This window comes from Eumetopias jubatus, unplaced genomic scaffold (genome assembly GCF_037043125.1).
Source record: "Eumetopias jubatus isolate StellerSeaLion01/CBP00866 unplaced genomic scaffold, mEumJub1_p1.0 scaffold_3, whole genome shotgun sequence".
Lineage (NCBI taxonomy): Eukaryota > Metazoa > Chordata > Mammalia > Carnivora > Otariidae > Eumetopias > Eumetopias jubatus.
The window spans coordinates 160,402,095-160,427,647 of NW_028274809.1; the positions used below are offsets into that span (position 1 = coordinate 160,402,095).

The 25,553-nt window shown below is 36.9% G+C and overlaps 1 protein-coding gene across 3 annotated transcripts; it reads left to right on the top strand.

Annotated features, from left to right (window-relative positions):
* The first annotated feature begins 203 nt into the window (after positions 1–203).
* Positions 204–25,496, top strand: BORA (BORA aurora kinase A activator). Of its 3 annotated transcripts, none has more exons than XM_028106093.2 (12): positions 204–288; positions 1,214–1,381; positions 3,069–3,175; positions 4,521–4,566; positions 7,572–7,653; positions 12,804–12,869; positions 13,934–13,990; positions 14,404–14,630; positions 15,189–15,321; positions 17,082–17,695; positions 23,743–23,859; positions 24,925–25,496. In XM_028106093.2, the coding sequence occupies exons 2-12, from the start codon at positions 1,229–1,231 to the stop codon at positions 24,949–24,951; spliced, it is 1,629 nt and encodes a 542-aa protein (XP_027961894.1). In that variant the 5' UTR covers positions 204–288; positions 1,214–1,228; the 3' UTR covers positions 24,952–25,496. The 3 variants fall into 3 exon arrangements, with proteins under 3 accessions (XP_027961894.1, XP_087877982.1, XP_087877981.1); XM_088021856.1 differs by having other exon boundaries at positions 17,082–17,308; XM_088021855.1 differs by lacking the exon at positions 12,804–12,869.
* Positions 25,497–25,553: the final 57 nt, after the last annotated feature.

Genomic DNA, 25,553 nt, shown 5'->3' on the forward strand with positions numbered 1-25,553 from the left:
CGTGAGGCTGCGTTGATTTAAATTTGGAGCCTCGTTACTCTGCGCGGAATGCGAAGCGAGGAGTTGCCATTCGAATTTACTACGCGGCCTCGATGCGATTGGTTGGTTCGCGGACAGCGGTACGACGCGATTGGCCAGTTCCCCACAGGGCCCGTGCCCTGGTTGGCCTAAGACAGCGCGGAAGCGGGGAGTTAAAGAGTCTATGCCTGTCGTGGGAGCTGACCTGGCCCCTCGGGAGCGCCCTGGAGTCGCCTATTGGGGGGGCTTCCTTTTTATGCACACCACTAGGTACGTTCTTTGTAGTCCCTGGCCTTTCCTCCTGTCTTGAATTGGAGAGCTCACTTTTCCTTTCTCCCGACCCACCTGCCCACTGTGCCCGGGGTGAATGGGCGCAGCGAGGGACTAGGTGCGACGGGGTGGGGGGGGCGCCAAGCAGTGATCGTGTAGGGTTGGGAGTGACACTGGCGGGAGTGTCCACCTCTGCAGTTCACCCAGGGAAAGCCAGCTGCTTCAGCCTTTCAAGAAGTAGATTCTTTCTCCCTAGTCGTATCCCCCTTTGACTGAAAGTAATGCAGTCTGGCCTTCTTCCCTGGGCTTCTTGGCGAAAAGGAGGATGTTTGAGGAGAGGCAACCAAAGGAGGCGGTTAATTTCCTAGTCCTAATCAGTCATACTTCTTTGAGGGGGGCTAAAGTGGAAGAAAGACACCCGTGCACAAGCTTCGTCGTCACGTATTTGCTTGCTACAAATAATTGTTGTTTAGCAACTGTAGTTTAATAGGCAATTGCTGGGATATCCGAAGGATGTTCAGAGTCTTTAGAGACTTGAAATAATGAATAAGGAAACTATAGGTAGAAGTCTTTTAGTTGAAGGGAGTTTTGTGTCTGCTATAACGTTTAGTTGCCCGAAAGCGGACCTGAACTCATTCATATGTGATTGATTGCTACTTATGTGCCACTTAACTTCTCTGAGCCGAAATCTTCTGCAAAATGATTATCACTAATACCGTATCTCTCTAGCTTTAAAGGTTATTTGGAGGATCACTTTAGAAAATATATGTGATGCCTCATTGTAAACTGTAAAAAAAAAAAAAAGACCCAAGAGCGTTAGATTTTGAGTTCTTTTTGCGAAATATGTTTGTTGAATACATTTTAGTTGTCAAAATGAATGTGGAACTTTGTGGTGTTATTTTTCATACTTATTTTTTTTTTTTAGTTTTCTCTCTGTGCTATGGGAGATGTCAAAGAATCAAGAATGCAAATAACACCGGAAACTCCAGGAAGGATCCCGGTTTTGAATCCTTTCGAAAGTCCTGGTGATTATTCTAATCTCCATGAACAAACTCTCTCCAGTCCTTCTGTTTTTAAATCAGCGAAATTACCAGTAAGTTATTCTTGACTAGTATATACAAATTATTTTAAATGTACACATCTTTCTTTAGAAGGGAGAAATTTATCCTGGAGCACATATGCCTGGAATGTGCTTTTTTAGTTGTAATGTTCACTATAGTGTAGTGATTGGGCTAAAAATAAGTTAGGTAGTTTTTTTTTAGTTAAAATTTCTCTTTTTTTTCTTTCAGTGGATAATGTGTTGGCTTCCTGCAACTGGGTGTAGCTAGATACTATGATTGATGACATATTTACTAATACTGTATTCGAGGAGACACTGTATCATCTAATTATCTATTCTCATTTATTCAGCAAATCTATCTGAATGCTGCTGTGTTAGATAAAGTACTAGGCATAGAGAAGAAGTCAGGGTCATTAGACACAAACTGTCAAGGAGCTTGTATTCTGATGCAGGAGTCAGCAAACTTTTTCTGTCAAGGGCCAGACAGTAAATATTTCAGGCTTTGCAGGTCACCTTGTTGCTGTTAGAACTAGTCACCTCTGCCTTGTATCACAAAAGCAGCCATAGGCAATATGTAAACAATGAAACATGGCTGTGTTTCAATAAAGCTTTCTTTATGGACATTGGAATTTCATGTAATTTTCACATGTCATAAAATAATAATTTAAAAAATTTTCCAACCATTTTTAGCTTGCAGATTGTATAAAAAGAAGCCAACATCTACTCTAAAGGAAAACTCATAACTAATCTAGCAACTTCAAAACAATATATGTGCTATTAGTGGCTAAGGTGATTAAGGGTGATATGGAAAGGAAAGTGCTGTTTTGGAGATTAGGGAAGACTTTATCGCTTTAGCTTATTTTTACTTTTATTTGCTACACTGGAGTTCTTTTGAAGTATGATCTTTTAACCTAGTAAATTACCTAGAAAAATGGCAAAGTACATTGCTGTTTATGCTATACTTCATATCCACTAAAACTACGAGCAAGTAAAGTTTTACAGTTATGCAGTTTATATTGAGTTGTAAATCTGACCTCATGATTTTTGATTGAACTGTATTAAATTTTAGTTCTCTGTTAATCTAGAATAAATAAGAGATTAGCTGCAACTTAATCCTCAAAGCCAGAATGTGTGGGATGTTGGATTTTTAAGCCTGATTTCGTCAAAAATGCATTCGGAATTACAGATTAGGATTTGGGTAAATTTTTGGTTCAGTTGGATAGTTGAATGCAGAAAAGCAGCAGTGATTACCATTCATAATTATTTTAAGGATGAACTATTTTATGAGCTTTTGCAGGCAATTTTGTAGTTAGGACTTCATTTCATTTCAGTTCATTCTTAGTGAAAGTAAAGACCTCTGATAACTCTAGTAAGAGATTTTTACCTTTATGTGGGTATGTTGCATCACTGATGAGTATTAATTATGGAATTTCTATACCTTTATTACTCTACTGTGATTTTTTCCCCATTATTATGCAATTTTAAAAATCACCCAGATGGAAGATTTGGATATTTTAAAATATAGTCCAGTCAGTTGATTTAGTGTGATTTGATTACCATTTGCCATTTAATTTAGTGGTAAAGCCAAATTTTAAAATACAAGCTTTGAAATACTTTTGCATTATAACCATTCACATTATTTTTGAAGCTGACATTGGTTAGAATTTTGATGAACTATTTTAGTTTGCTTTTACTCATAGGTTCACTTTCTTTTGTTAAGACTCCAGGGAAATTTAGATGGTCTATTGATCAACTAGCTGTAATAAATCCTGTAGAAATAGACCCAGAAGACATTCATCGTCAAGCTTTATACTTAAGTCATTCTCGGTAAGTTTTCCTTTTTTGTATTTAAGTATAATAACATGTTCTTAAGTGAAGAGAGATAGGAAACTCCAAAGGTTGAATATACTTATAGGTAAAGATCCCCTACTCAGGATCCGTTCAGGATATTCCTGTAACCTACATGCATCATGCTGGTGTTCTTTGGTGTAGTGGTCAGGATACTCTGTTCTGTATGACTTCTGAGAACCTTCCTTGATTAGGTTCTACAATATTTGCCTAAACTAAGCAATTCACTGCTTCTAGCAATTGCCTGAATATTTCAGGTTCTTAAAGGCCCTCTGATGAAGCAGAAAATGTTTCTGAATGAGGTGATATTAAATCAGAGCTTACTAAATACTATATGCTGTTATTATTATGCACTGTCATTTTGACCTGGCTTATGTGCATGAGAAGATAAAGAGAACTGAGTTATTTGTCCCCAGAATGGCTATTGTTGAAACTGAGATATGTGGATTATCATTGTAGTCTATTTTCTTATCGTTCCCTTACTTGAAAAATTCACTTGATTTTAATTTGTGAAACGTACATTTTTATATAAGGTTTGTTAAAGCCACAAATAATATACGTGAAAAATTTTGAGAGACAGTCATTTAAATTGTTGTAAAAAGAAGTGTTTTACCAATTTATTAACAGAAAGCAAATACTCTCCCTTGGGACAGATTAAAGTGGTCCTCTAAGGCTAGCTGCTTAGTCCTTGGCAAGTCTATGCCTTGTGCTCGAGACCCGACATTTTGTGTTAAACCTGTAGCTGATGAATTTGTGTTGCTGTAATTGCATATTGTATCAAAGTGAAAAAAAATCATTTGGACAGAATTCTATATTGTCATTATTTTATTTCATAATTAATATTTTTGCTTCTTTGTTCAGAACTGTAAGGATGATAGTTTCTTCTATTTCAGAGTAAGTTGATTCTAAAATTATAGCTATGATAAGCTTGCTATAACAGAAGAAAGAGAATCTGGACAATTTTTAGATTCCTGTGGAATGAAATACTTCTTAATTTATGATGGTTAAAGGACAAAGTTTATTCAAATTACTTTATGTTGTTAATAGTAATTTAAAAATTAATATCAACGTAAGCCCTTGAACAGAAAATACTGTTCCATTCAAACTGAACGGAAAAGAGGGAAGTAAGCCTACCAGCACAATGCCAAATACCTAAATGCTGTCATTTACTAAATGTGCTAAGACATCAATTTTTCTCTTAAAATGAGCCTAACATTTGCCAGTTTTCAACAGGAGGAAATTATTTCTTTGAAAGCTTATTATTTTAAATGTTCAATCAGCTGAAGTAATGGCATGGTTATGTTTCTTCTTTATCTCTGTATAGAATAGATAAAGATGTGGAAGACAAAAGACAAAAAGCCATTGAAGAGGTAACTTAAAACCGTTACTGATCATAAGCCAGTTAAGCATCAACTCTGCGCGCCAGTCACCCCTTTTAGGATGACTTCCTTCAAATCCTTTACTATCCCCCATCGCCACCAATCTGGCCTGTCCCCGGCTGTGTCTGGCGCCCCTCTGTGCTCCCGTAAGACCAGTGTTGTTCCGCTACGCCGGTGCCTGTCATAGTGCTCTTATGATACTGTAATGACTGGTTTAGTGCTTCTCTCCCCTAGACTACATTCTTTTTTTGGCCAATATTGTACTTCATTTATCTTTTCATTCTCAGGGCCTAGCCAGTTTGTCTTCCTTGTGCCTTCAGCGTACCAATGAGTACAAACTTCTGTTTCAACTTTGAGTTTATGTAGAGAAAGTTGAATATTTTCAGACCTTGAAAATCTAGATTGGCATTGGCAATGGTTTTATCGTCTATTGTTAATGCTCTGAATTTTTGAAATAAAATACCTTACTAAAACATAGAAAAAAGTAGATTACAAATGTAGGGTTTTTTTTAAATAAAAATAATAAACTACGTTTTTCACTTTTTGCAGCTTTGTTTGATGATCTCCTCTTAGAGTGCAAGCCAGGGTTATCTATCTAGTTATTTCCCAGAGAGTCTTTATGTCATGGCAACATCTCTTTTTCCTTTTTCCCTCGCTAGCCCCCCTCTACCCACCTCTATTCCTTAGCTACATTTGGCTCTTCTGCACCCCAGAAGACTTCAGCTATGCTGTGTAGAGATTAAGTGATGCTCTGGCCCCTCCTACACTTATTTTTCTAGTGTTGGTATTGTCTTCTTGTGTTTCAGATACAGCATATTTCTTCAAAAACCATTGCATGTACTTTACTCCTCCCAGACATTATACTTCTTTATGTAGTAACTTCAGAATTCTCATTCTGATCCAATCACTTGATTCCACCACAGTTGAATATTCTCCAGACTGGCTCCCCTTTCCCAACATTTTAGAAAATATGCTTGTGCTCACTTCAGCAGCACATATACTAAAAATAGAAAATATGCTTTCCCTTTAGAATCCTCAGTTTTAAAGGGAAATTCAGCAGAAAATTTAAGAAGATGAGGTCGGAGCGAAAATTAGGGTCAGTGTATCAGAAACAAGTTAATATATCAGAAACAAATGAAATATTTTCAAATGTATAAATTTTTGAAAGAATAAATACATGCAGATAGTCAAAACAAAACAAAATTTGGACTTCAAAGAAAAATTATAAAATGAAAATGAAGAGCTGCTTGTTTCCCATCTTCCTAAAAATAACTATGTGACATTTATACTTTCAGATTAATTTTATGTATATAACAGCAAATGACCTTTAACAAATAGGATCACCATTCTCATATTGTTTTGCATCTTGCTTTTTTGCTTAATAATGTTTCTTAGATTTTTTTATTAGCACATACTGATTTTTAGTAACAGCATAGGATTCCTTTTATGAATGTGTCATAACCTAACTCAGCCCCTACTGATAGATATTTAGGTTGTGTTTGGTGTTTTTCTGTCACAAATAATGCTTCAGTGAACACACTTGTACATATATCTTTATGTAATTGCAACATACTTGCTAAGTCAGAGGCTTTGTGTTTTCAGTTTTGGTTAATTTTGCCATGCTGCCCTCCCAAAAGGTGATAGCAATTTTTACTCCTGGCCACATTATGACACTTGCTGTTTTCTCATGTCTGCAATACTGGTTATTATTCAGCTCCTTAATTTGTATTATCACTTAAAAAATTTCATCTTGTTAATTTGGATTTATGTGTTTTTCATTTTGAGTGAACTAAATACGTTGCTTCGTTAGTTGGTGGGTCCTTTATATTTTTTCTGGAAATTATACTTACCGTAATTCCTGCCCCCTCCCCCTCTTTTTTTTTTTTTACATCTTTCCTCATGTCGAGGAAATTGTTCTTTACCATATGTATAGCAAAATATAAAGAAAATGTTTTGGGGATGCCTGGCTGCTTCAGTCCTTACAACGTAAGACTAAGACTCTTGATCTCAGAATTGTGAGTTTGAGCCCCACATTGGATGTAGAGATTACTTAAGAAAAGAAAAGTCTTTAAAAGGAAAGAAAGAAAGAAAAGTAAATGTTTTGAATTCGTCCCAAAACAGAGAGAGGGAAGGGAAAAATCCCGTATTAGACTTTATTTTATATCTGGAATGAAAAAAGGAAAGACCTGTATCCAAATGCTCTTATCTCCATTTGAGTGTACTGGCCAGTGGTGTACTGTAAATGTTTAACAGCTGGCCCTCTGGGTGCGGGAGGAGCACGGTTTTTAGTGACTGCTGTTTTCTCTAATGTAAGTACTCCAGCCATGGCCAGTTTCAAGTTACTGCTGTGATGTTACCGGATGGTAAAAGGAGGGCAAGTGGGAGAGTAGTGTGTGTGGGAGGGCCACCATGCTGATGCAGAAGACATGATCAATCTCAGGAGCACCGATACTGGGGAGTGCCCAATAATTAGCGAGTCATGAGTTGGGGCTTTTGTTACCTTTCTGTTTTATATATTTATTTGTAAGTTTACAAGTTTTTAACATTGGCTTTAACAACTGATGCACAAAATTCCAGAAAATTTAATTCGGTCTTGAGAGCCAGGATAAGCCTGTGCCAGCACACCATTCATACTAGCTTACTTGTATACATCTATTTCCATTTATTTCTTCCTTATTCTTCCTCCCTTTTGTCATCTGCACCCTCCCCCCCCCAAAAAATTGGGAGGAATTAAAAGTATTTCTATGATTAATGCCCTTAGATTAATTTGCAAGTTTTAAATTTTAGTGGCTGAAGTATTAACATTTCTCTTTATATGTACTTTACATTTCTTCTATTTTACCTTTAGTCATTTGTGCTTTTAAGTATTAAAATTTTTAAATGTAACTAACTATAAAGTCTATGTAACATGTTTGATGATTATTTGAAAATAACATGGGTACTTGTTTGTATTGGGGGGGGAATTATACCTAATTGTATGACTTTAATTTTTCTAGTTTTTCACAAAAGATGTCATTGTACCCTCTCCCTGGACTGATCATGAAGGGAAACAGCTTTCAGAGTATCATTCCAGTAAATGTGAGTGTACTAAAAATCATATGAATAAAAATTATTAAATTATAGAATCATAAAACTCAGTGAATATAAAGCAATATATAGTGAAGTGTCAGCTTATCTGCTTTGGTAGGAGCTTGATACATGTTAGATTTCTGGATACTGGACGATTTAACCTTTTAAGGGTCAGGTTTCCAGGTAAGGAATGAACAAGTCATGAGAATAAAAGGCACAGCATAGAGAATATAGTCAGTGATGTTGTAATAGCGCTGTGTGGTGACCGATGGTAGCTATACTTGTAAACAGAGCATAACATACAGAGTTGTGTAGAGTTGTCAGATCACTATGTTGTGCACATAAAACTAATGTAACGTGTGTCAACGGCAAAAAAGCTGTTTAGAGTTTACAATTGAAAATGTGACTAAAATGTACTGAATTCTTATTTTTGGCCATTTTGTTCTGAATTAAACTTCCTCATGACCGTTGTGAATATCAGTTATGGTTATAGAGGATCCATTGATGCAGAAATAGTTGGTATTGAATCAAGAACTGAGTTGCTGGTAATTTCTGCCTAATTTTCAAGGTTAAAATTTAAAATGAAATTCTTAAATTGCTTTGCTTTTTGCTAATTTGCTGATTTCTTATAAAGGTAGAGGAAGTATGGACACTTGACCTCTAGGGCAGTATTATATAGCTGATTATATGCAAAATTAATAAGGAAATTGAAGGACAAACCAGTAATCTTTTATTTTTCTGCCTTCAGGAAATGGTTATCTTTTATTCGCTCTCACTGTCCTTTGAGTTATGAGCCATGTTCGAGAATCACTTGTATATATAGGCTCATTTCAGTGAAATTGCCTACTCTTCTATATAGCGTTCATTAATTATGCCCTCAGTATAAGAAGGACTGTTCCATCCTTTATCAAAAACACAATAATAGGTAAAATGGATTGAGCACTCTCCATGTGCCAGACAGTGCTAAGTGCTTTCAGTAATTCCTTACAACAGCTCACCTGAGGGAGGTACTATTATTGGCCTCATTTGATGAGAAAACCTAGTTTTAGAAAGCTTACAGCACTTGTTCAGGATTACAAAGAGGATAAAAGTGGTAGAACCTGGAGTCACAACTAGACGTTTTCAGTTGGAGTCTGTATACTCAGCCGTGACAAACTGAAGGTAGCATGCAGTAGTGGGTGGAGACCTGAGCTGGAGACCTCCTGCTAGTATAAACCTACAGGGTGATCTTGATCAAATTATTCGGTCTCTTTAGACCTCAGCTTTTTATTTATAAAATAAAGGAGGTGAACTACATAGTTGTCTCTCCCAGCTCTAAAATTTCTGTCCAGGGTGACATTTTCATAGACACTAGTTTTTTTCCCCCTAACTCTTCATGTTGATTTTTGACAAGGTGAATCAACCTTCTTATATGGTCTTTTTACAGGTGGGCACAGGCAAAAATGGTTTTGTTTATTCACATTGGCTTATACTGTTAACTTTTACTATTTTTAATACTTGTGCAGCAAGGTACTTCAATGAATATCCTCATGTGTTTTTATTTATGGACTTGAGTGAGAATTTCTTTGGAATATACACATAGGCTGAGAATTGCTAGCGTATAGACTGTGTGTTTACCTGTTTTGACTATGCAGTGGCCCCCTTCTCCAGAATGACTGCACAGTCTACATGACCACCAGCAGTGCCTAGGATTCCTGTGTCCCCACATCCCTGCCAGCACTTGGCATTATCCACCTTTCAAATGTTTGCCTTTCCTTTTTTTTTTAAATTTAATTTTATTTACATTCAGTTAATTAACATATAGGGTATTGTTAGTATCAGAGGTACAGTTCAGGGGCACCTGGGTGGCTTAGTCATTAAGCATCTACCTTTGGCTCAGGTCATGATCCCAGGATCCTGGGATCAAGCCCCACATCGGGCTCCCTGCTCCGCGGGAAGCCTGCTTCCCCCTCTCCCACTCCCCCTGCTGGTGTTTCTGCTCTCGCTATATCTCTTTCTGTCAAATAAATAAATAAAATCTTAAAAAAGAGAGAGTTCCGTCATTCATCTGTTGTATATAACACCGAGGCTCATTACATCACATGCCCTCTTTAATGCCCAACACCCAGTTACCTCACCCCCCCTACCCACTTCCCCTCCAGCGACCCTCAGTTTGTCTCTTCTGATTAAGAGTCCCTTTTGGTTTGTCTCCTCTGATTTTGTAATTTTGTCTTGTTTTATTTTTTCCTCCCTTCCTCTATGCTCCTCTGTTTTGTTTCTTAAATTCCACATATGAGTGATAATGTATGATAATTGTCTTTCTCTGATTGACTTATTTCACTTAGCATAATACCCTCTGGTTCCATCCATGTCGTTGCAAATGGCAAGATTTCATTTTTTTGATGGCTGAGTGATATTCCATTGTATATATATACACCACATCTTCTTTATCCATTCATCTGTTGATGGACATCTGGACTCTTTCCATAGTTTGGCTATTGTGGACATTGCTGCTATAAACATTGGTGTGCAGGTGCCCCTTCGGATCACTACATTTGTATCTTTGGAATAAATACCTAGTAGTACCATTGCTGGGTTGTAGGGTAGCTCTATTTTTAACTTTTTGAGGAACCTCCATCCTGTTTTCCAGAGTGGCTGCCCCAGCTTGCATTCCCACCAACAGTGTAGGAGGGTTACCCTTTCTCCACATCCTCACCAACATCTGTCGTTTCCTGACTTGTTAATTTTAGCCACTTTGACTGGTGTGAGGTGGTATCTCATTGTGGTTTTGATTTGTATTGCCCTGATGATGAGTGATGTTGAGCATTTTTTCATGTGTCTGTTGGCCATTTGTATATCCTCTTTGAAGAAATGTCTGTTCATGGGCACCTGGGTGGCTCAGTTGGTTAAGCGACTGCCTTCGGCTCAGGTCATGATCCTGGAGTCCCGTGATCGAGTCCCACATCGGGCTCCCTGCTAGGCAGGGAGTCTGCTTCTCCCTCTGACCCTCTTCCCTCTCGTGCTCTCTATCTCTCATTCTCTCTCTCTAAAATAAATAAATAAAATCTTTAAAAAAAAAAGAAATGTCTGTTTATGTCTTCTGCCCATTTCTTGACTGGATTTATTGCTTTTGGATGTTGAGTTTGATAAGTTCTTTACAGATTTTGGATACTAGCCCTTTATCTGATAAAAAATGTTTGTCATTCCTAATGGGTTGTTTCACATTCTAAATGATTGTTAAAATTTTCGTTTCTTTATATACTAATGGTCTTTGAAATTTCCTTTCTTGTAAAATACCTATTTATAATTTATTGGCTATATTTTTATTGGAGTTTTTTTTTCTTGGTAATTTCTAAGACACCTTGTTTAACAAAGTTATATTGGTTCTAAACATTTCATATACCATCTCCCATCCTGTCATATGTATGCTGTTTTTGTTCTTGATGTCTTTGGTTGCACAGAAATTCTAATTTTGATGTAATCAAATCCATCAATTTTTTTTTTCTCCTTTGATTGTGTTCTAAGTTTATTTAAGAAGTCCTTCTGGGGGAAGCAACCAAGGAAACACTTGCAATAGAGTTGAAAAGCATAATAGTGCTGCATTCGGTGTCTTTCTGATCTAAGGAGGTCAGGGAAGGCATCCTGGTAGAAGATAATTTAAGCTGAGACCTAATTAGCCAGACTCAGCAAATGAGGGAGAAAAGTCAGAATAGTATGAGAAATACCTAAACGTGAGAGAGAACCTGGTTTTTTTTAGGTGCTCAAATAAATAGTGTTTAGTTGGAGGGCAACTGTGCTAGAGACAGACAAGGTTTTAAAGGGCTTTCTACGATGCTAAGGTCTATGGACTCTAGCCTGAAGACCAAGGACGTTACAGGGTTTTCTGAAGCAGAGTACCTTGATGACATTTGCTTTATAGAAGGTCACAGTGCTTACAGCAAAGAAAGCATTCAAACGTAGAATTTTCTTTTTTATTTTTTTACTCATGCTGACAATATTTACTAGGTGACTTTATTTACCCATCCACCCACTTACTCATTCACCTATTTATTTAAGTTTATTAGATTACTAGTCTTTATTCTGTAATGTTCTTTAAGCTTTCTGGCCTTTTTGTTTGTTTGTTTTTTGTCTCCTTGCCTCTCCTTCCTTTTATTTTGTTTATATTGGTCATTTTTTTGTCATTGTGCGTGTTTTTTTCTTTTTTTTATTATATGTTAATCACCATACATTACATCATTAGTTTTTGATGTAGTGTTCCATGATGCACTGTTTGCGTATAACACCCAGTGCTCCATGCAGAACGTGCCCTCCTTAATACCCATCACCAGGCTAACCCATCCCCCCACCCCCCTCCCCTTTAGAACCCTCAGTTTGTTTTTCAGAGTCCATAGTCTCTCATGGTTCGTCTCTCCCTCATTTGTGTTTTTTTATCTCATGGATTTTCAAGTTACAAAACTTAGTAGTCATTAATTTTCAATTAAAAAAAATATTTGCAGCCCTACTTTTGGTTCCTGTTATGAAAAGAAACTGAACATAGTTTTATCAAATTTTAGGTTCTGTTGAAATGATCTGCCATTTTAATTCAGACAATTTATATAACCCATTTTGCAAAAGCATTAAGCAACAGAGGATCTGTTTGAGGACTTTGAGGTTGACTACCATGCATCTTCAGTCTTTTAAGATTGACATAATACAGAGTAACCATACTTTCCTTAAAAACTGTTAGTTGGTGCCCCTTTATTTGCTGTGGTAATCCTTCAAGTTTTATCTCTGTGCTCCTTCAAAATTAAAAAACTAACAGAAACATGCCAAATTATTATATATGCAGATATTTATTTTAAAAGTGTTATAAAATGAAAGTTTTCACTTTGTTTATTTTTTTACTCTGGAAAAGGTCACCCATAAAGTAAATGGAGAATATAAAATGTAAGATTTCAGGGGCGCCTGGGTGGCTCAGTTGTTAAGCGTCTGCCTTCAGCTCAGGTCATGATCCCAGGGTCCTGGGATCGAGCCCCGCATCGGGCTCCCTGCTACGCGTGAAGCCTGCTTCTCCCTCTCCCACTTCCCCTGCTTGTGTTCCCTCTCTCACTGTGTCTCTGTCAAATAAATAAATAAAATCTTTAAAAAAAATTAAAATAAAAAAATAAAATATAAGATTTGACACTTAAAATGTTTTATAGGTATTAATATAACTAGTGAATCTCCAATTGGAAGAAAACTGACCATCCATTCTGAGAAAAGCAATGGTGAGTATAAATATACTCTGAAATGAAGACTGTTCCACATTAAACTACATTTGATTTTAAATTCAGTTTTTGTGATAACACTCTGGAGTTGAAATTGTTTAATTATGAATGAGCTATAGGAGAGCTAATTTTTTTTTTTTTAATTTATTTGACAGAGAGAGACACAGTGAGAGAGGGAACACAAGCAGGGGGAGTTGGAGGGGGAGAAGCAAGCTTCCCGCAGAGCAGGGAGCCTGATGTGGGACTCGATCCCAGGACCCTGGGATCATGACCTAAGCCGAAGGCAGACACTTAACGACTGAGCCACCCAAGCACCCCATGGAGAGCTAATTTTTAAAAACAATTAGATATGTCCCTCCATGTTTTAGAAATAGCAGTAGTGTGTGTGTTGTTGTTGTTGTTGTTGTTGTTGTTTGAAGCATGAGTCAATTTCTGGTTTTGGAAAGCATTTTTCTGAAAATTTGTGAATAATTAGGAAATCCATCCCCAAATAGAGTTGACCCTTGAACAACATGGGGGCTAAGGGTACCAGCCCCCTATGCACTCAAAAATCCATATACAACTTTTTACTCCTGCAGAATTAACTGCTAATGGCCTACTGTTGACTGGAAGCCTTACTGATAACATAGTCAATTAACATGTATTTTGTATGTTACATGTACTATGTAGTGTATTCTTACAGTAAGTTAGAAGAAAACGTTAAAATTCTCAGGAAGAGAAACTAAATTTATAGTACTGTACTGTAGATATTGAAAAACATGCACATGCAGTTTAAATCCATCTTGTTCAGGGGTCAGCTGTAGAGGCTGGCTTTTCTGATTCCAGCGCCAGCAGTACAACCAGAAGTTAACTCTTACCGTTAACAGGTTTATATCAGAGCTGGAAGGTGTGGGAAACTGTTTATAGAAGGGTGGCATGTTTTTAATAGAATGCATAAATGAAATAATTCAATTTGGCTGGAACATCATGGGGAGATGGTTGATTGGGAAGCACATGCTAAATTGCATGTAATATGCTTGCATTGATTTATCCACGTTTGTATTTATTTATCTGCTTGCTTCCAGCTGCTTGTCAGACATTGCTGTCTCTTCCTGTGGATTTTAATTTAGAAAATGTATTAGGTAAGTATCGTATTTGTTTAAACCTTTAATAACTTAGATAGAAGGTTTTGTTTTGATGGCTTTTTGTAAATGGAAATAGGTGGCAATGTCTCTTTCTAAAGAAGTGGGAAAACCGTCCTAAAATTTCTTTTTCTATAACTTGGCCTGATGAGCATTTTTGTCATAATGAATTTTGCTATAGACACGAACTATTCATCAGCACATCTTATTGATTTTACCTACACTAACACTGAAGTACTCAAAAAAGAAGGAATAATTTCAGATTTCAGACGTTACATATGCAATTAAACTTTGCCCTCTTTTCGAACAAAATCCTAATAGTACATGCTTTTTTTTTTTTTAAATCATGTAACTGAAGCGTAATTGCTCTTCAAAATGACTAGCTTTGCCTTTTATTCTGTTAATAAATATAGGTGACTATTTTAGAGCTGATGAATTTTCAGATCAGTCTCCTGGAAACCTCAGTTCTTCGTCCCTCAGAAGAAAGCTGTTTTTAGATGGCAATGGGAGTATTTCTGACTCCTTACCTCCAGCTTCTCCCAGAAGTCCTCGCAGTGGTGCTCAAGCCTCCCTTGAGGTTTTTTATTCAATAGATTTATCTCCAGTGCGGTGTAGGAGCCCTGTGCAGACTCCGAGTTCGGTAAGAAGTGTATGAAAAGTGTACTGTAGTTTTGCTAGAGATGGGTCTCGAGGCTCGTTTTGTCCGCAAGGAATGGTTGCTTTGGGGTTTTATATTTCATGAGGGGTGAGACCGGTTCACATTTTGTTATTAGTCAGGAATGCTTTGGTTAGACTCCATTTTTGTAGTTAGAGGTGTCCAGGACGGCCAGATTAATCATGAGTCTCAAGGACTTTCCGCGTGAGTTGTTTTCCGAGCTGTGTAAGGTTTTCAGTACACCACAGCTGGATTGACATTAATGGAGTAATGTAATTGAAAGTTGTTCATAAACAGCTGCGTATCTGAGATAGAATGGTGTGTTTAAGCACTGCATTTATACTTTATTTTGACTAACATACTCTATTTCAAAATTTTTCCAACAGTCTTAATTGTTCTTGTTACAAGATGCCTTGCCTTTTGGTGAATGACCAAAGTTTATATGACCTACTTGGTAAACGTGTTTTGAAGATGAAAATAAATAGCATATGGTGTAACAAATTGAGAAAGAGAACCGTATAATTTTATTTATTTTTATCACAGGGGCAGTTTTCTTCCAGCCCTATTCAGGGCAGTGCAAAAAAATACAGCTTGGGAAGTAGAACCAGCCCTTCACCTCTTTCTTCACCCACTTTCTCACCAATTGCATTTCAGATAGGAAAGACTCCACTCTCGGGTATGTCTCATAAGAAAGTACCTAATTTCAGTTTCTATATTTACCAACATTTGTTACTAAAGAGGTTCTTTTTTAGCTTGTTCTAACTGTAGAGTTCTAAATGACCACTAATCTTCTAAAATTTAAAAACTGGCTTTTTTACAAAAGGAACAATTTACCTTCAAAACCTGGATTCTTGACAAAGTTCTACGCTAGTATTAAACACCAGTCATCTGATTAGCAGTATTTATATCAAGCATTCTTGTAAAGGGAATCAAAGAAAGATGGCAGTTTTAGAGTTAAGTTGGTTTCTGTGTGCCTTCTGACCTGTAGGTTCAGACTTTGTAATCAGATATTCCTATTTTGTAAAGATACGGTTGTTTCAGTAAGACTTTTAAGGTAAATTTAGTGTGTGGAAATTTACATATTCCTCTTTGCAGTATGTTAGTTTCTCTGGAATAAAATTTTAACTCCTTTTGAAAAAATTACAATAAAAAGCTATTCATAATAAAATTGGAAACCTGAAAACTACTTTTGTTAGTGTTTACTTATGTATATGTACTTTTGCATAAACACGTATGTACTTTTGTTTGGAGATAGACACGCACACACCGTAGTTCTGTGGTCTGCTTTTTTCACAAAGTACTGTATTATGAATATTTTCATAGGTCATTCAAATCCTTTATTATTGTATGAAACAATGATTTTGAATCATTGATCATGAATGTATCATTTGTTTTCAACCATTGATGAACATTTAGATTGTTTCTATTTTTTTATCAAAATAATTATTTTTGTGTATATATTGTACGTATTTTAGGTTAAATTCTCAGAAGTGGAATTATTTGGTCAAAGGAGGTGAATGTTTTTAAGGATCTTGATGAATTTTATCAAATTTTCTTTATAAAAGGTTGTACCAATTGAAATTTTCGTCAGTAGTACGTAAGAAAGTCAGTTTCTCCCATATAGAAGCACTGGTATCACCATTCTTTGTGGTGTTTCTTAATTTGTTATATTACAAAGATGTCTCTTACTGCTTTAATTTTTGTATCTTTGATTATGATGGTGTTGAACTCTTTCCGGATATTTATTGGTCCTTTATTTTGGCGGAGGGATTCTTAGTTTGTACTTCACTGTTTTCGTTAAACAAATGCTTTTTTATTGCTTCAACTTCCATATTTTTTATTATTTATGTGGCTGACCACTTCATATGTTTATTTGCCATTGGGAGGATTGTTTATGGGCTCTTGCCCATTTTTTTAAACTTCTGTTTTTTGTTAAGCCGGTGAAGTTATAAAAAGTATTATATTTTAAAGCACTTTTATCGTTTTGATTACCATTGTTAAGCTCTTTGTTATTGCAAATATTATTTTACAATTTTTTGCTTGCCTTTTAACATTGCTTATAGTATTTTACAAGGTTTTTAGCTGCTTTCATTTACTGGGTACAACTATTAATTTGTAGCTCTCGACTGATTGTCCAGTATCTTCTTCATATATGAACACTATTACTATAGGAGCAATATGTTTATGAGGAAATAATTCTCAGGAAGTAAATTATTTTGTTTAATTAGAAGGAAATGCCAGAGGAATTCTTTTTGAAGAGTCTTATGCTGCTTACTGAGACACATTCATTTGTGCTGTTGTTTGTAACACCAAAATTTCACTTCAGTAAATAGTACAGTGTTCCAGAAATCCAATTTTTCTGGCATTAAAACACTTAATAATGTCTTTTCCATTTGCATGTTTTTATGATAGAATTTTTCCCTTCCAATCTTTTAGAACAAAGGAAGTTTACTTTTCATTCTCCTGATAATTCGGCTGGAACAACAAATTCTAATGGAATTACTAACCCATGTATCAGAAGTCCTTATATAGATGGCTGCTCACCAATTAAGAATTGGTCTCCTATGAGACTCGAGATGTGCACAGGCGGTACTCAGTATCGGACCTCCCTGATTCGGATACCTTTCGCTCTCGAGGCTCATGGGGAAGATGAAGAAGATCAGGTGAATCTTCCTTCCACAGATTCCTCATCACCAGCCATGGACACGGGTGGAGTACACCTGCGGCAGGTGACCAGTGACACTTCTGCACATGGCACACATTTGGTAGTGACTGCCATGTCTATTACACAGAATCAATCCAGTATTTCTGAGAAAGAGTTAGCACTGTTGCAGGATGTTGAAAGTGAGAAGGAGAACAACACTGTGGATATGGTTGATCCTATAGAAATAGCAGATGAGAACACTTGGATTAAGGAGCCGGTTGATAATGGGAGTTTGCCCATGACTGATTTTGTGAGTGGGATTGCCTTCAGTATTGAAAACTCTCATATATGCATGTCACCTCTTGCAGAAAGTAGTGTCATTCCTTGTGAAAACAGTAACATTCAGGTAAGAAATTTTAATAGTCTAGAGTCCTTTACTTTGTCCCTTATTCTGTGTTTTTCTGAGATTGTACTAAGAAAATAGGTTAACTGTGAGGACTGTAGTATTATATAATATAATTTATATGTATGTGTGTGTGTATGTATATAATATAATATTTTTTAAAAATATCAATCCATGGTGACACTAAGAGGGTTAGTTTCTTTTAATTGGGACTGATGTTACATATTTAATATTCACATTCACTGGTACTTATTTGGAATAGGGAAAGATGAGAGCAGAAAAATTAAGCTGCTCTGTTTTTATAGAGTGCTAGGGTCAGGCAACTTCTCAGGATTCATCTCTCTCATTCATTCATTAATTGCCATAGTCTTTGAGCTGAGAATTTTGAAAGAACTTTAAAATAGTCAGAAAGGCAATTCTTACCTGCCATTTTATAGTAACAACATCTAGCACTTATGTAGCTCTTACCTTTTTCCAGGCATTATTCTGAGTATTATTCTGAGTAACACTTTACATGTGTTAATTTATTGAATCTTCACAGGGTTGTTGTGAAATAGGTGAACTATTATCCTCATTTTACAGATGAGGAAACTGAGGGTCAGAGAGGTTAAGTAAATTACCTCCATTGGTAGCAAGCAGTGGTGCCAAGATTTGAATCCTGGCAGTATGGCTTTAGAGTTCACGTTCTTGAATCCGAGTTTGTGCTGACTCATGGTAATAGCTAACATGTACACAGTGTTTCAGTGTGTCAGGTGCTTTTTCAGCCACTTTATATGTAGTCATTCATTTAATTCTCCCACCACCCTATAATGTTTTAGTGCTGTCAGTTTTGGAATGCTAAAATTTAAAACTCACAGAGGGTTTCTAAATGACCCAAAATTAAATATAATCATCTGCTCATGTTTTTAGTCTGTATTGTCTCTCCTGACTTCTAGGATCTTTGTTCAGAAAAAATACACTAGAATCACTTTTATATGTGTTAGCTTCTAAATTTGGTTCCTAAGAGAGAAAGCACTTACATCAAACTTAGCCTTCAAGGTATTGTTAACTTCTTTTCCTCTCCTTTTTCCTCACTGCCTTTTTTTTCCCAGAGCATTTATAGAAGAATCAAAATGCTTTCGTTGAAATACACTTTAATCATCTAACTCAACTACCAATTGGAAGCCTATTTCACTACTAAATTGTCATCCAATCTATGCTTGAGTGTCTGCAGGGGTATTCTAATCCATTTTCGGGCTTCTCTTATCATCACAAGCCTCTTCCTTATATTGAACTAAAATATGGTTCTGTCTGATATCTACCAGTCAGCTTCAGTTTGACCCTTTGGGCCGTATCATAATAATATTTACCTTTGGTAGAACATTTAATAGTTTAAAAACTTCAGACATTCTTATTTTCCTACCACAAAGGCAGCTTCTAACCACTTGAAGACAGCCATATTTTCCCAGGGCCTTTTGACTTGCTTTATTGTGGACTGGTTGGCTTCCATGTGTGGTATAAGCTGTCATCCCAGAATATCCCTTCAGACTGGGAATTCCCTTCACCTCTCCTATGTTCTCTCTCCTGTTTTCTGTATTACATTCTTGTCTTTCCTGGTTTACCTCTCACTTTACTGGAACACATTTTCTGGTAGCTTTGTGAGGTGGAGTACATTTTTAGATACTGCATGTCTAATCATGTATTCTTCATTCTCTCACATGAAAGTTTGGAAATAATTGTCCTTCAGACTTTGAAGGCATTGTTTCATTGATTCTACTTCATTATTGCTGGTGAGAGATCTGAAACCATTTTAATACTTAATCTTTTGTATATGATCTTTTTCTACCCACCCCTGGACATGTATAGGATCTTCTCTTTGTCAACAGTGTTCAGCAATTTCAGTGATTCTTTGGCGTGGGTATCTTTTCGTCCATACTACTGGGCACTCAGGAGAGCCTTACGATCTGTAAACTCATGCCCTTCCCTTCTTGGATCTTTTTTTGAATAATATCTTGGATTTCTCCTCTCTCACTTTCACTTTTCTTTCTGGAATTTCCTTTTAATTCTACAATTTTTAAAAATCTTTCCTCTATATTTTTTATTTCATTTTTGTTTGCGTATCATTAACTTCTAAGGCTTTTTGGGGGTGGAGGGGCTTTGTTTTGGCTTTTGGTATTCGTTTAAAAATCTGTAGCATGGCTGGCAAAGCATCCAGTGGTCTGACCTTTGCCTTACTCGTCAGCTTCATTTTGTTTCCCTTCATTCTCTTTGTTTCAGTCACATTAGCTTTCCAGAGTTTTAAATAACCATCTTCCTTCTTGTTAAAAAGAGCCTTTCTGCACTCTGCTTAGAATTCCTATCTCTCCCACTTGACCTGTTTAACTCCTATTCGTTTCTTAGTTCACAACTTAATGATCACATCCTAAAAGGAGCCCTCCCTGATCACACTAGCCAAGCCAGATCTCATTATATGGTTTCATAATTCCATGTACACTTTGCATTGTTTCCATTCAGACCATTTATCGAGTAGTCATGGATGTTTTTGTTTATCCCAGAGCTTATGTGTAATAGCTGCTTGTTAAATATTTGTGGAATAATAACAATGAATGTATAGGTAAGTTCAACCAGAGGGACTGTATGAAGTGAGAACAGTGAGCCCATCAGTGTTTGGAACCCTGAGGAAAAGTCAAGGGTTTGGTAAAGAAAGCAGAGCCCCCAGAGGAGACAGAAGGGCCAACCAGAGGGGAGAGAGGGACATGAGGAAAGCATAGTGTCATGGAGCATTTTAAGGAAAGAATGGTTAGTTAGTGCTGTTAAAGTAAAAGCAAGGAATAGAGGGCTTGAAGAGTGGCTGTTGAATTAATAACGGAAGTAATTTGGTGAGTGAGCAGCCTCAAGGTGGGGTGGTGAAAAGTGAATGGAAAGAGGGTAAAGAAGGTGAAGTCCTGAAAAACTCTGTGTAGATAACTCTTTGAAGAACCTTTGTTGTAAAGGGAAGGGTTGTCATAGCTAGAGAAGAACATTAAAGTCCAAGATCTTTTTGTAGTTTCTTTTTTAACTTTGTTTTTACTTTAGATGGGAGAAACTAGCATATTTTAAGTTGAGAGGGAGAAGAGTAAAAAGAACAAAACTAAAAATTGGGCAGGATAATTATTAATAATAGGTATCAATTATGTATCCTTTTCACATACCAGAGATCAGGGCAAGTATTTTACAGTTAGAATCTAATCCCCATGATGCTTTACAGCAGATGCAATAAATAAAATCTGTAAAATAGTGATTCATTTTATACATGAAGGAACTGAGGTGTGCGAGATGGGATAGAATCTAGAGCTCTGGGAGGAGGATTAGCACAAGTAACCCTTCCATTTTCATAGGGGGACAAGGGTAGGGGGCTGGGATGGATGTGGGTACATATATTTGTAGCTGGGGGCTAACATGGCTTTAAGGAGGTTGGGCTTAGGGCGCCTGGGTGGCTCAGTCGTTAAGCGTCTGCCTTCGGCTCAGGTCACGATCCCGGGGTCCTGGGATCGAGCCCCGCATCGGGCTCCCTGCTTGGTGGGGAGCCTGCTTCTCCCTCTCCCATTCCCCCTGCTTGTGTTCCCTCTCTCGCTGTGTCTCTCTCTCTGTCAAATAAATAAAATCTTAAAAAAAAAAAAAAAAGAGCTTGGGCTTGAGAAAGCAAAGCGGCAGCTTTCAGTTTATTTCCTAGCTCAGTTTTATCAGTTTCAGGAAGTGAGAGCTTCTTTGAGTTTGTTCCCTCTTATTTAAAATGGGGATAATAAGAGGATTGTAGGATAATAGTTTGATCATTGTGAGTCGAGTCCATGTGAGTATACTTACAATTCCTAAACACTCCCTTAGGTAATGGGCGACAAAGACTTCTGTGACAGGTGGCAAGCAAGAGGCACAGAGGACGAGGCGGATGCAGGTGGTGAGCGAAGGGCGAGAAGTGCTGAGGCCTGGTTGCATGGGATTGCATTATAAGCCACAGTGCTTGCCAGTCGTGAACCTGAGCCTGGAATGTTTCTGAAAGACCACATCTGATTTATGTGGGAGAAAAATACAGTAACAGTGTGTAGGATGATTGGCAGTAAAAACACCATTTATAGGTAGTGTAGTCCAGGTGGAAGAAGCTCTACATTGCATTCAGAACTAAACTTGAATTAGAATTCTGTCATTTACAGGCCGTGGATCTTAAGGCAAGGTCCACTTCACAGTGAGCCGAGCATGACTTTTTAATCTCTTATAGCCCTCATCTTTCTCAGCTCTAAAATGTTGCTGATGCCAATTTCGATGCCTGTGAGGAGTTACGAGATGATGTATATTGTCTGGTTGGTTCATGGTAGGCATCCCCCTAAGTAGTGGTCTACATGAGAGCCAGTGGGGTCAGCCGCCATCTTATGGGGCCGCCCATTGATTCTTCTCTTCCTGTGTCCTGCTCCCTGCTGTATTAACTTTTCCCTTGATATATTCAGTTATGCATTACTGTTGAGTTGTATAAACCAGTTGTTTGGCACTGGTGATAAAAGGAAAAGTAATTGTCAGATTTTCTGGGAGCTATCTGATAATTCGTTTTTGATCAAATAGCTGTGGAATGGTAACAGAGCCAGGTGTTTCCCTCTGGAACATAGTGGGAGATTCTTCTTTTACGTGTCACAAGGGTTTTTGTTCAAATAGAACATGACTCCCAGTAGTGAACACATATGCATTCTTCCCTGAAAACTGGAAACATTTTTCTGAAGATTATGGTAGAATGCACTTTCTAGGCTATTCTACTGTTTGTGATGGAGACAAAAGTACAGTCCTTTCCTTTCCTCTGACCCTAATTGGCAGGAAAGAGTTTAAGTGCAGAGTGAGTCCCTCACGGGGTTTGGTGTCATTTGGTGCTCAGCACTGTGCAGGTAGATGTAGTGTGTGTCATGGACAGGGGCGTGGGAGCCTCAGCTCTTTATCACCTCATTCTGTCCAACCCTGTGAAAGGCCACCTTTCTGAACCTCTGCTTCCTCAGCTGTGAAGTCTATAGGATTGCTGTAAGGACAAAGTAAGGATGGTAAGATGGAGAGTGCCAGACAGGCCGGGGCACCTTTTTAGGACCTCAATAAGTATTTATTCTCTATGTACCAAAACTGAAGTTTGTCAGAATCCCTTTTTTCACTTAGGGCTTGCAACAGTACGTCCTAGAGAATGCTACAATTAATTAAATGAAAAGTTGAACTAACATCTAGAGCCATTATATATGTGGTATTATTATGAAACTAAGTTTGTATTTCAACAATGGGTGTGAGTATAATGTAACTGACCTTTTAAAAAATGTGAATTATCTTGAATACTCTTAAAGATAGCATGCCTTTTAGGTAAATCCTACTTAGAGATAAAACCAAGCTATTCAGAGACAAACTTGGTAAAGCTTGAATTGGAAGAAGTTGATTATAATCCTCACTTTTATCTGCTGGGTGTGATCACACAGTAACAGGAAAGCAGGTTCATAGTGCCTTGTTCAGATTCTAAAGGAAACTACAAGACGTATTTTATCCAAAGGAATGGTGTAATACAGTGACTACTTTGAAGAACAACCAGTTCTATAGAGAACTACCTCTTATATTTCTGTATTTTAAATTTAATTCAGTATGATCAATATTAAATAATACATTGTATTGTTCACTTGTGAATCGTATATAGGGGCACCTGGGTGGCTCAGTCGTTAAGCGTCTGCCTTCGGCTCAGGTCATGATCCCAGGGTCCTGGGATCGAGCCCCGCATTGGGCTCCCTGCTCCGCGGGAAGCCTGCTTCTCCCTCTCCCACTCCTCCTGCTTGTGTTCCCTCTCTCACTGTGTCTCTCTCTGTCAAATAAATAAATAAATAAAATCTTTAAAAAAAAGTATGTAGTGATTCACTTAAATATTTTATATTTATGTTATATATTTTATATGAATATATAATTTCAGAAATACATTTTATATAAGTATTTTTAATTTTACTTAAACATCAAAGTTCCTCAGATTTTGTGGATAAGTGAATTCATTTGCAATGTTATCCTTGGTTTTTTTTTTTCATCTTCCCTGTCAGATGGATAGTGGCTATAACACACATAATTGTGGAAGCAATATTATGGATACGGTTGGAGCAGATAGTGATGCACAAACCTTGGAAGTTGAGAATAAATCTCAAGTTTTTAATACAAAGGTATGGAAAAAACAGAGAAAGCTTGATATGGTTGTCTAAGTATTTATTTAATATGACTTTTTTCATGGGCACCTGGATGGCTCAGTTGGTGGAGCATGTGAATTGATCTCAGGGTTGTGAGTTCGAGCCCCACCTTGGGTGTAAAGATTACTTAAAAATAAAATCTTTAAAAATGTTTTTTTTCCCCCAGTATTTTTTCCACCCATTTTGCTTAAAATTTTAATTATGTTTATGCCTCATCCTATTTTCAGTTAGCAGATGGTGGTTTTTAAATCAAAACACTTCTTTTTCCTAAATAACTCTTTGGCTATGGGACAGGTTAAGAGTTTGGAGAGGGAGAGCTAGTCCTACTTTGGAGCAGGCACCTGAACTCCTTTTCTTACAGCTAAAGGGGAATAGGAATAGGGGTGCCAAGACCGTTTTTTTTTTTTTTTTTTGCCTCTAACATTGTTTCAAAGTTAAAATTAAAGAATTTTAATTATTAGGAAAATGATACAACTGAGAGACCACACATCAAAGTAAGAACTCTCAAAGGTAAGGGCTCTTTTCTTAAAATCCAAAAGCCTTTTAAGACTATGAATAACATACCTTACCTACTAAGTATTTGTACAGAGGTATACTTTTGACTAGGACATTTACTATACCTTCTAGGTAGGATGCTTATAATTATATATGCATATCTGAGGAAAACCGGTCATAATTTTAGGCAGTAATCAGGAGAATCTTTGATTTTTATATGCCAATCTGTTTATAAACACAATAAACAGCAGCAAGTGTACAACTGAACAGAACTCTCTCCAGGTGAATATAAGATATACTATGAAGGCCACCTTAATTTCCTTTTCCTCCATTTTGTTGAGGTGGGATTATAGTTCATTTAAAAGTAAGCAAGCATTAGGGTATAGGAAAAGGACTTTTCAATGCAGAATATTGATTTATAGAAAACCCTATCTTCACTGTCCCTTTAGAATTCATAAGGAAATCTGCATTCAGGTTTTAAAACATGGTAGCTGCACCCTTGAATAGTCCTATTCAAGCAGCAACTATTTTCTTTTTTCCCCACAGGAAGACCGTGTAACACAGAGGTGTTGAATGAAAACAGCAACTCCTCCTCAAAGCAACAGTCTATAGAATACCTCTCAGAACCAAAGACCATCACTCAGTGGCTCCTCACATAATTTTTTATGCACAGGATCAATAATGTGATTGTGATTGGGAAAAAGTTGCTTCAACTAACGTGCTTAGCTTTTTTTCTTTCCCCACTTAATGTGAAAAATCAAGGGCTTAATTTAGTGACATGGCAACAACAGAAAAGCTCCTAGAACTTTCAACTCATTGAAGTACAACTGTATTTTTTATTAATAAATATTTTTGTACTTACCTGGATTGATGTGTTTAACAATAACAAGTTTGAGAACAAGGACTTTGCTCCTATCCCACAGGGTCAGTGAACTGCCTATTAGTAAACCTTATCAACAGCACTGAAGTTAGTAGTTTTAAGAATATGTGGAATTGTGAGGGTACTATTTTATTTTACATAAAAATGTGACTATACAGATGAATTTAATTTATAACCTTTGTGAAAGAAATAAATCTTGGATATAAAACATTAAAGAGGTAGGAAGGAGATTAAGCAGGTTTCCAGAATTTTTCATTCTTGATTCGTTCATTTCTGTGTACAAATTCTTAGCTCC

Bases quoted from the DNA above. Each gene is read 5' to 3' on its own strand.
- BORA (XM_028106093.2), top strand. From the start codon at position 1,229: ATGGGAGATGTCAAAGAATCAAGAATGCAAATAACACCGGAAACTCCA. The intron at 4,567-7,571 runs GTAACTTAAAAC...TAATTTTTCTAG, and splicing joins GACAAAAAGCCATTGAAGAG to TTTTTCACAAAAGATGTCAT. The intron at 12,870-13,933 runs GTGAGTATAAAT...GCTTGCTTCCAG, and splicing joins CCATTCTGAGAAAAGCAATG to CTGCTTGTCAGACATTGCTG.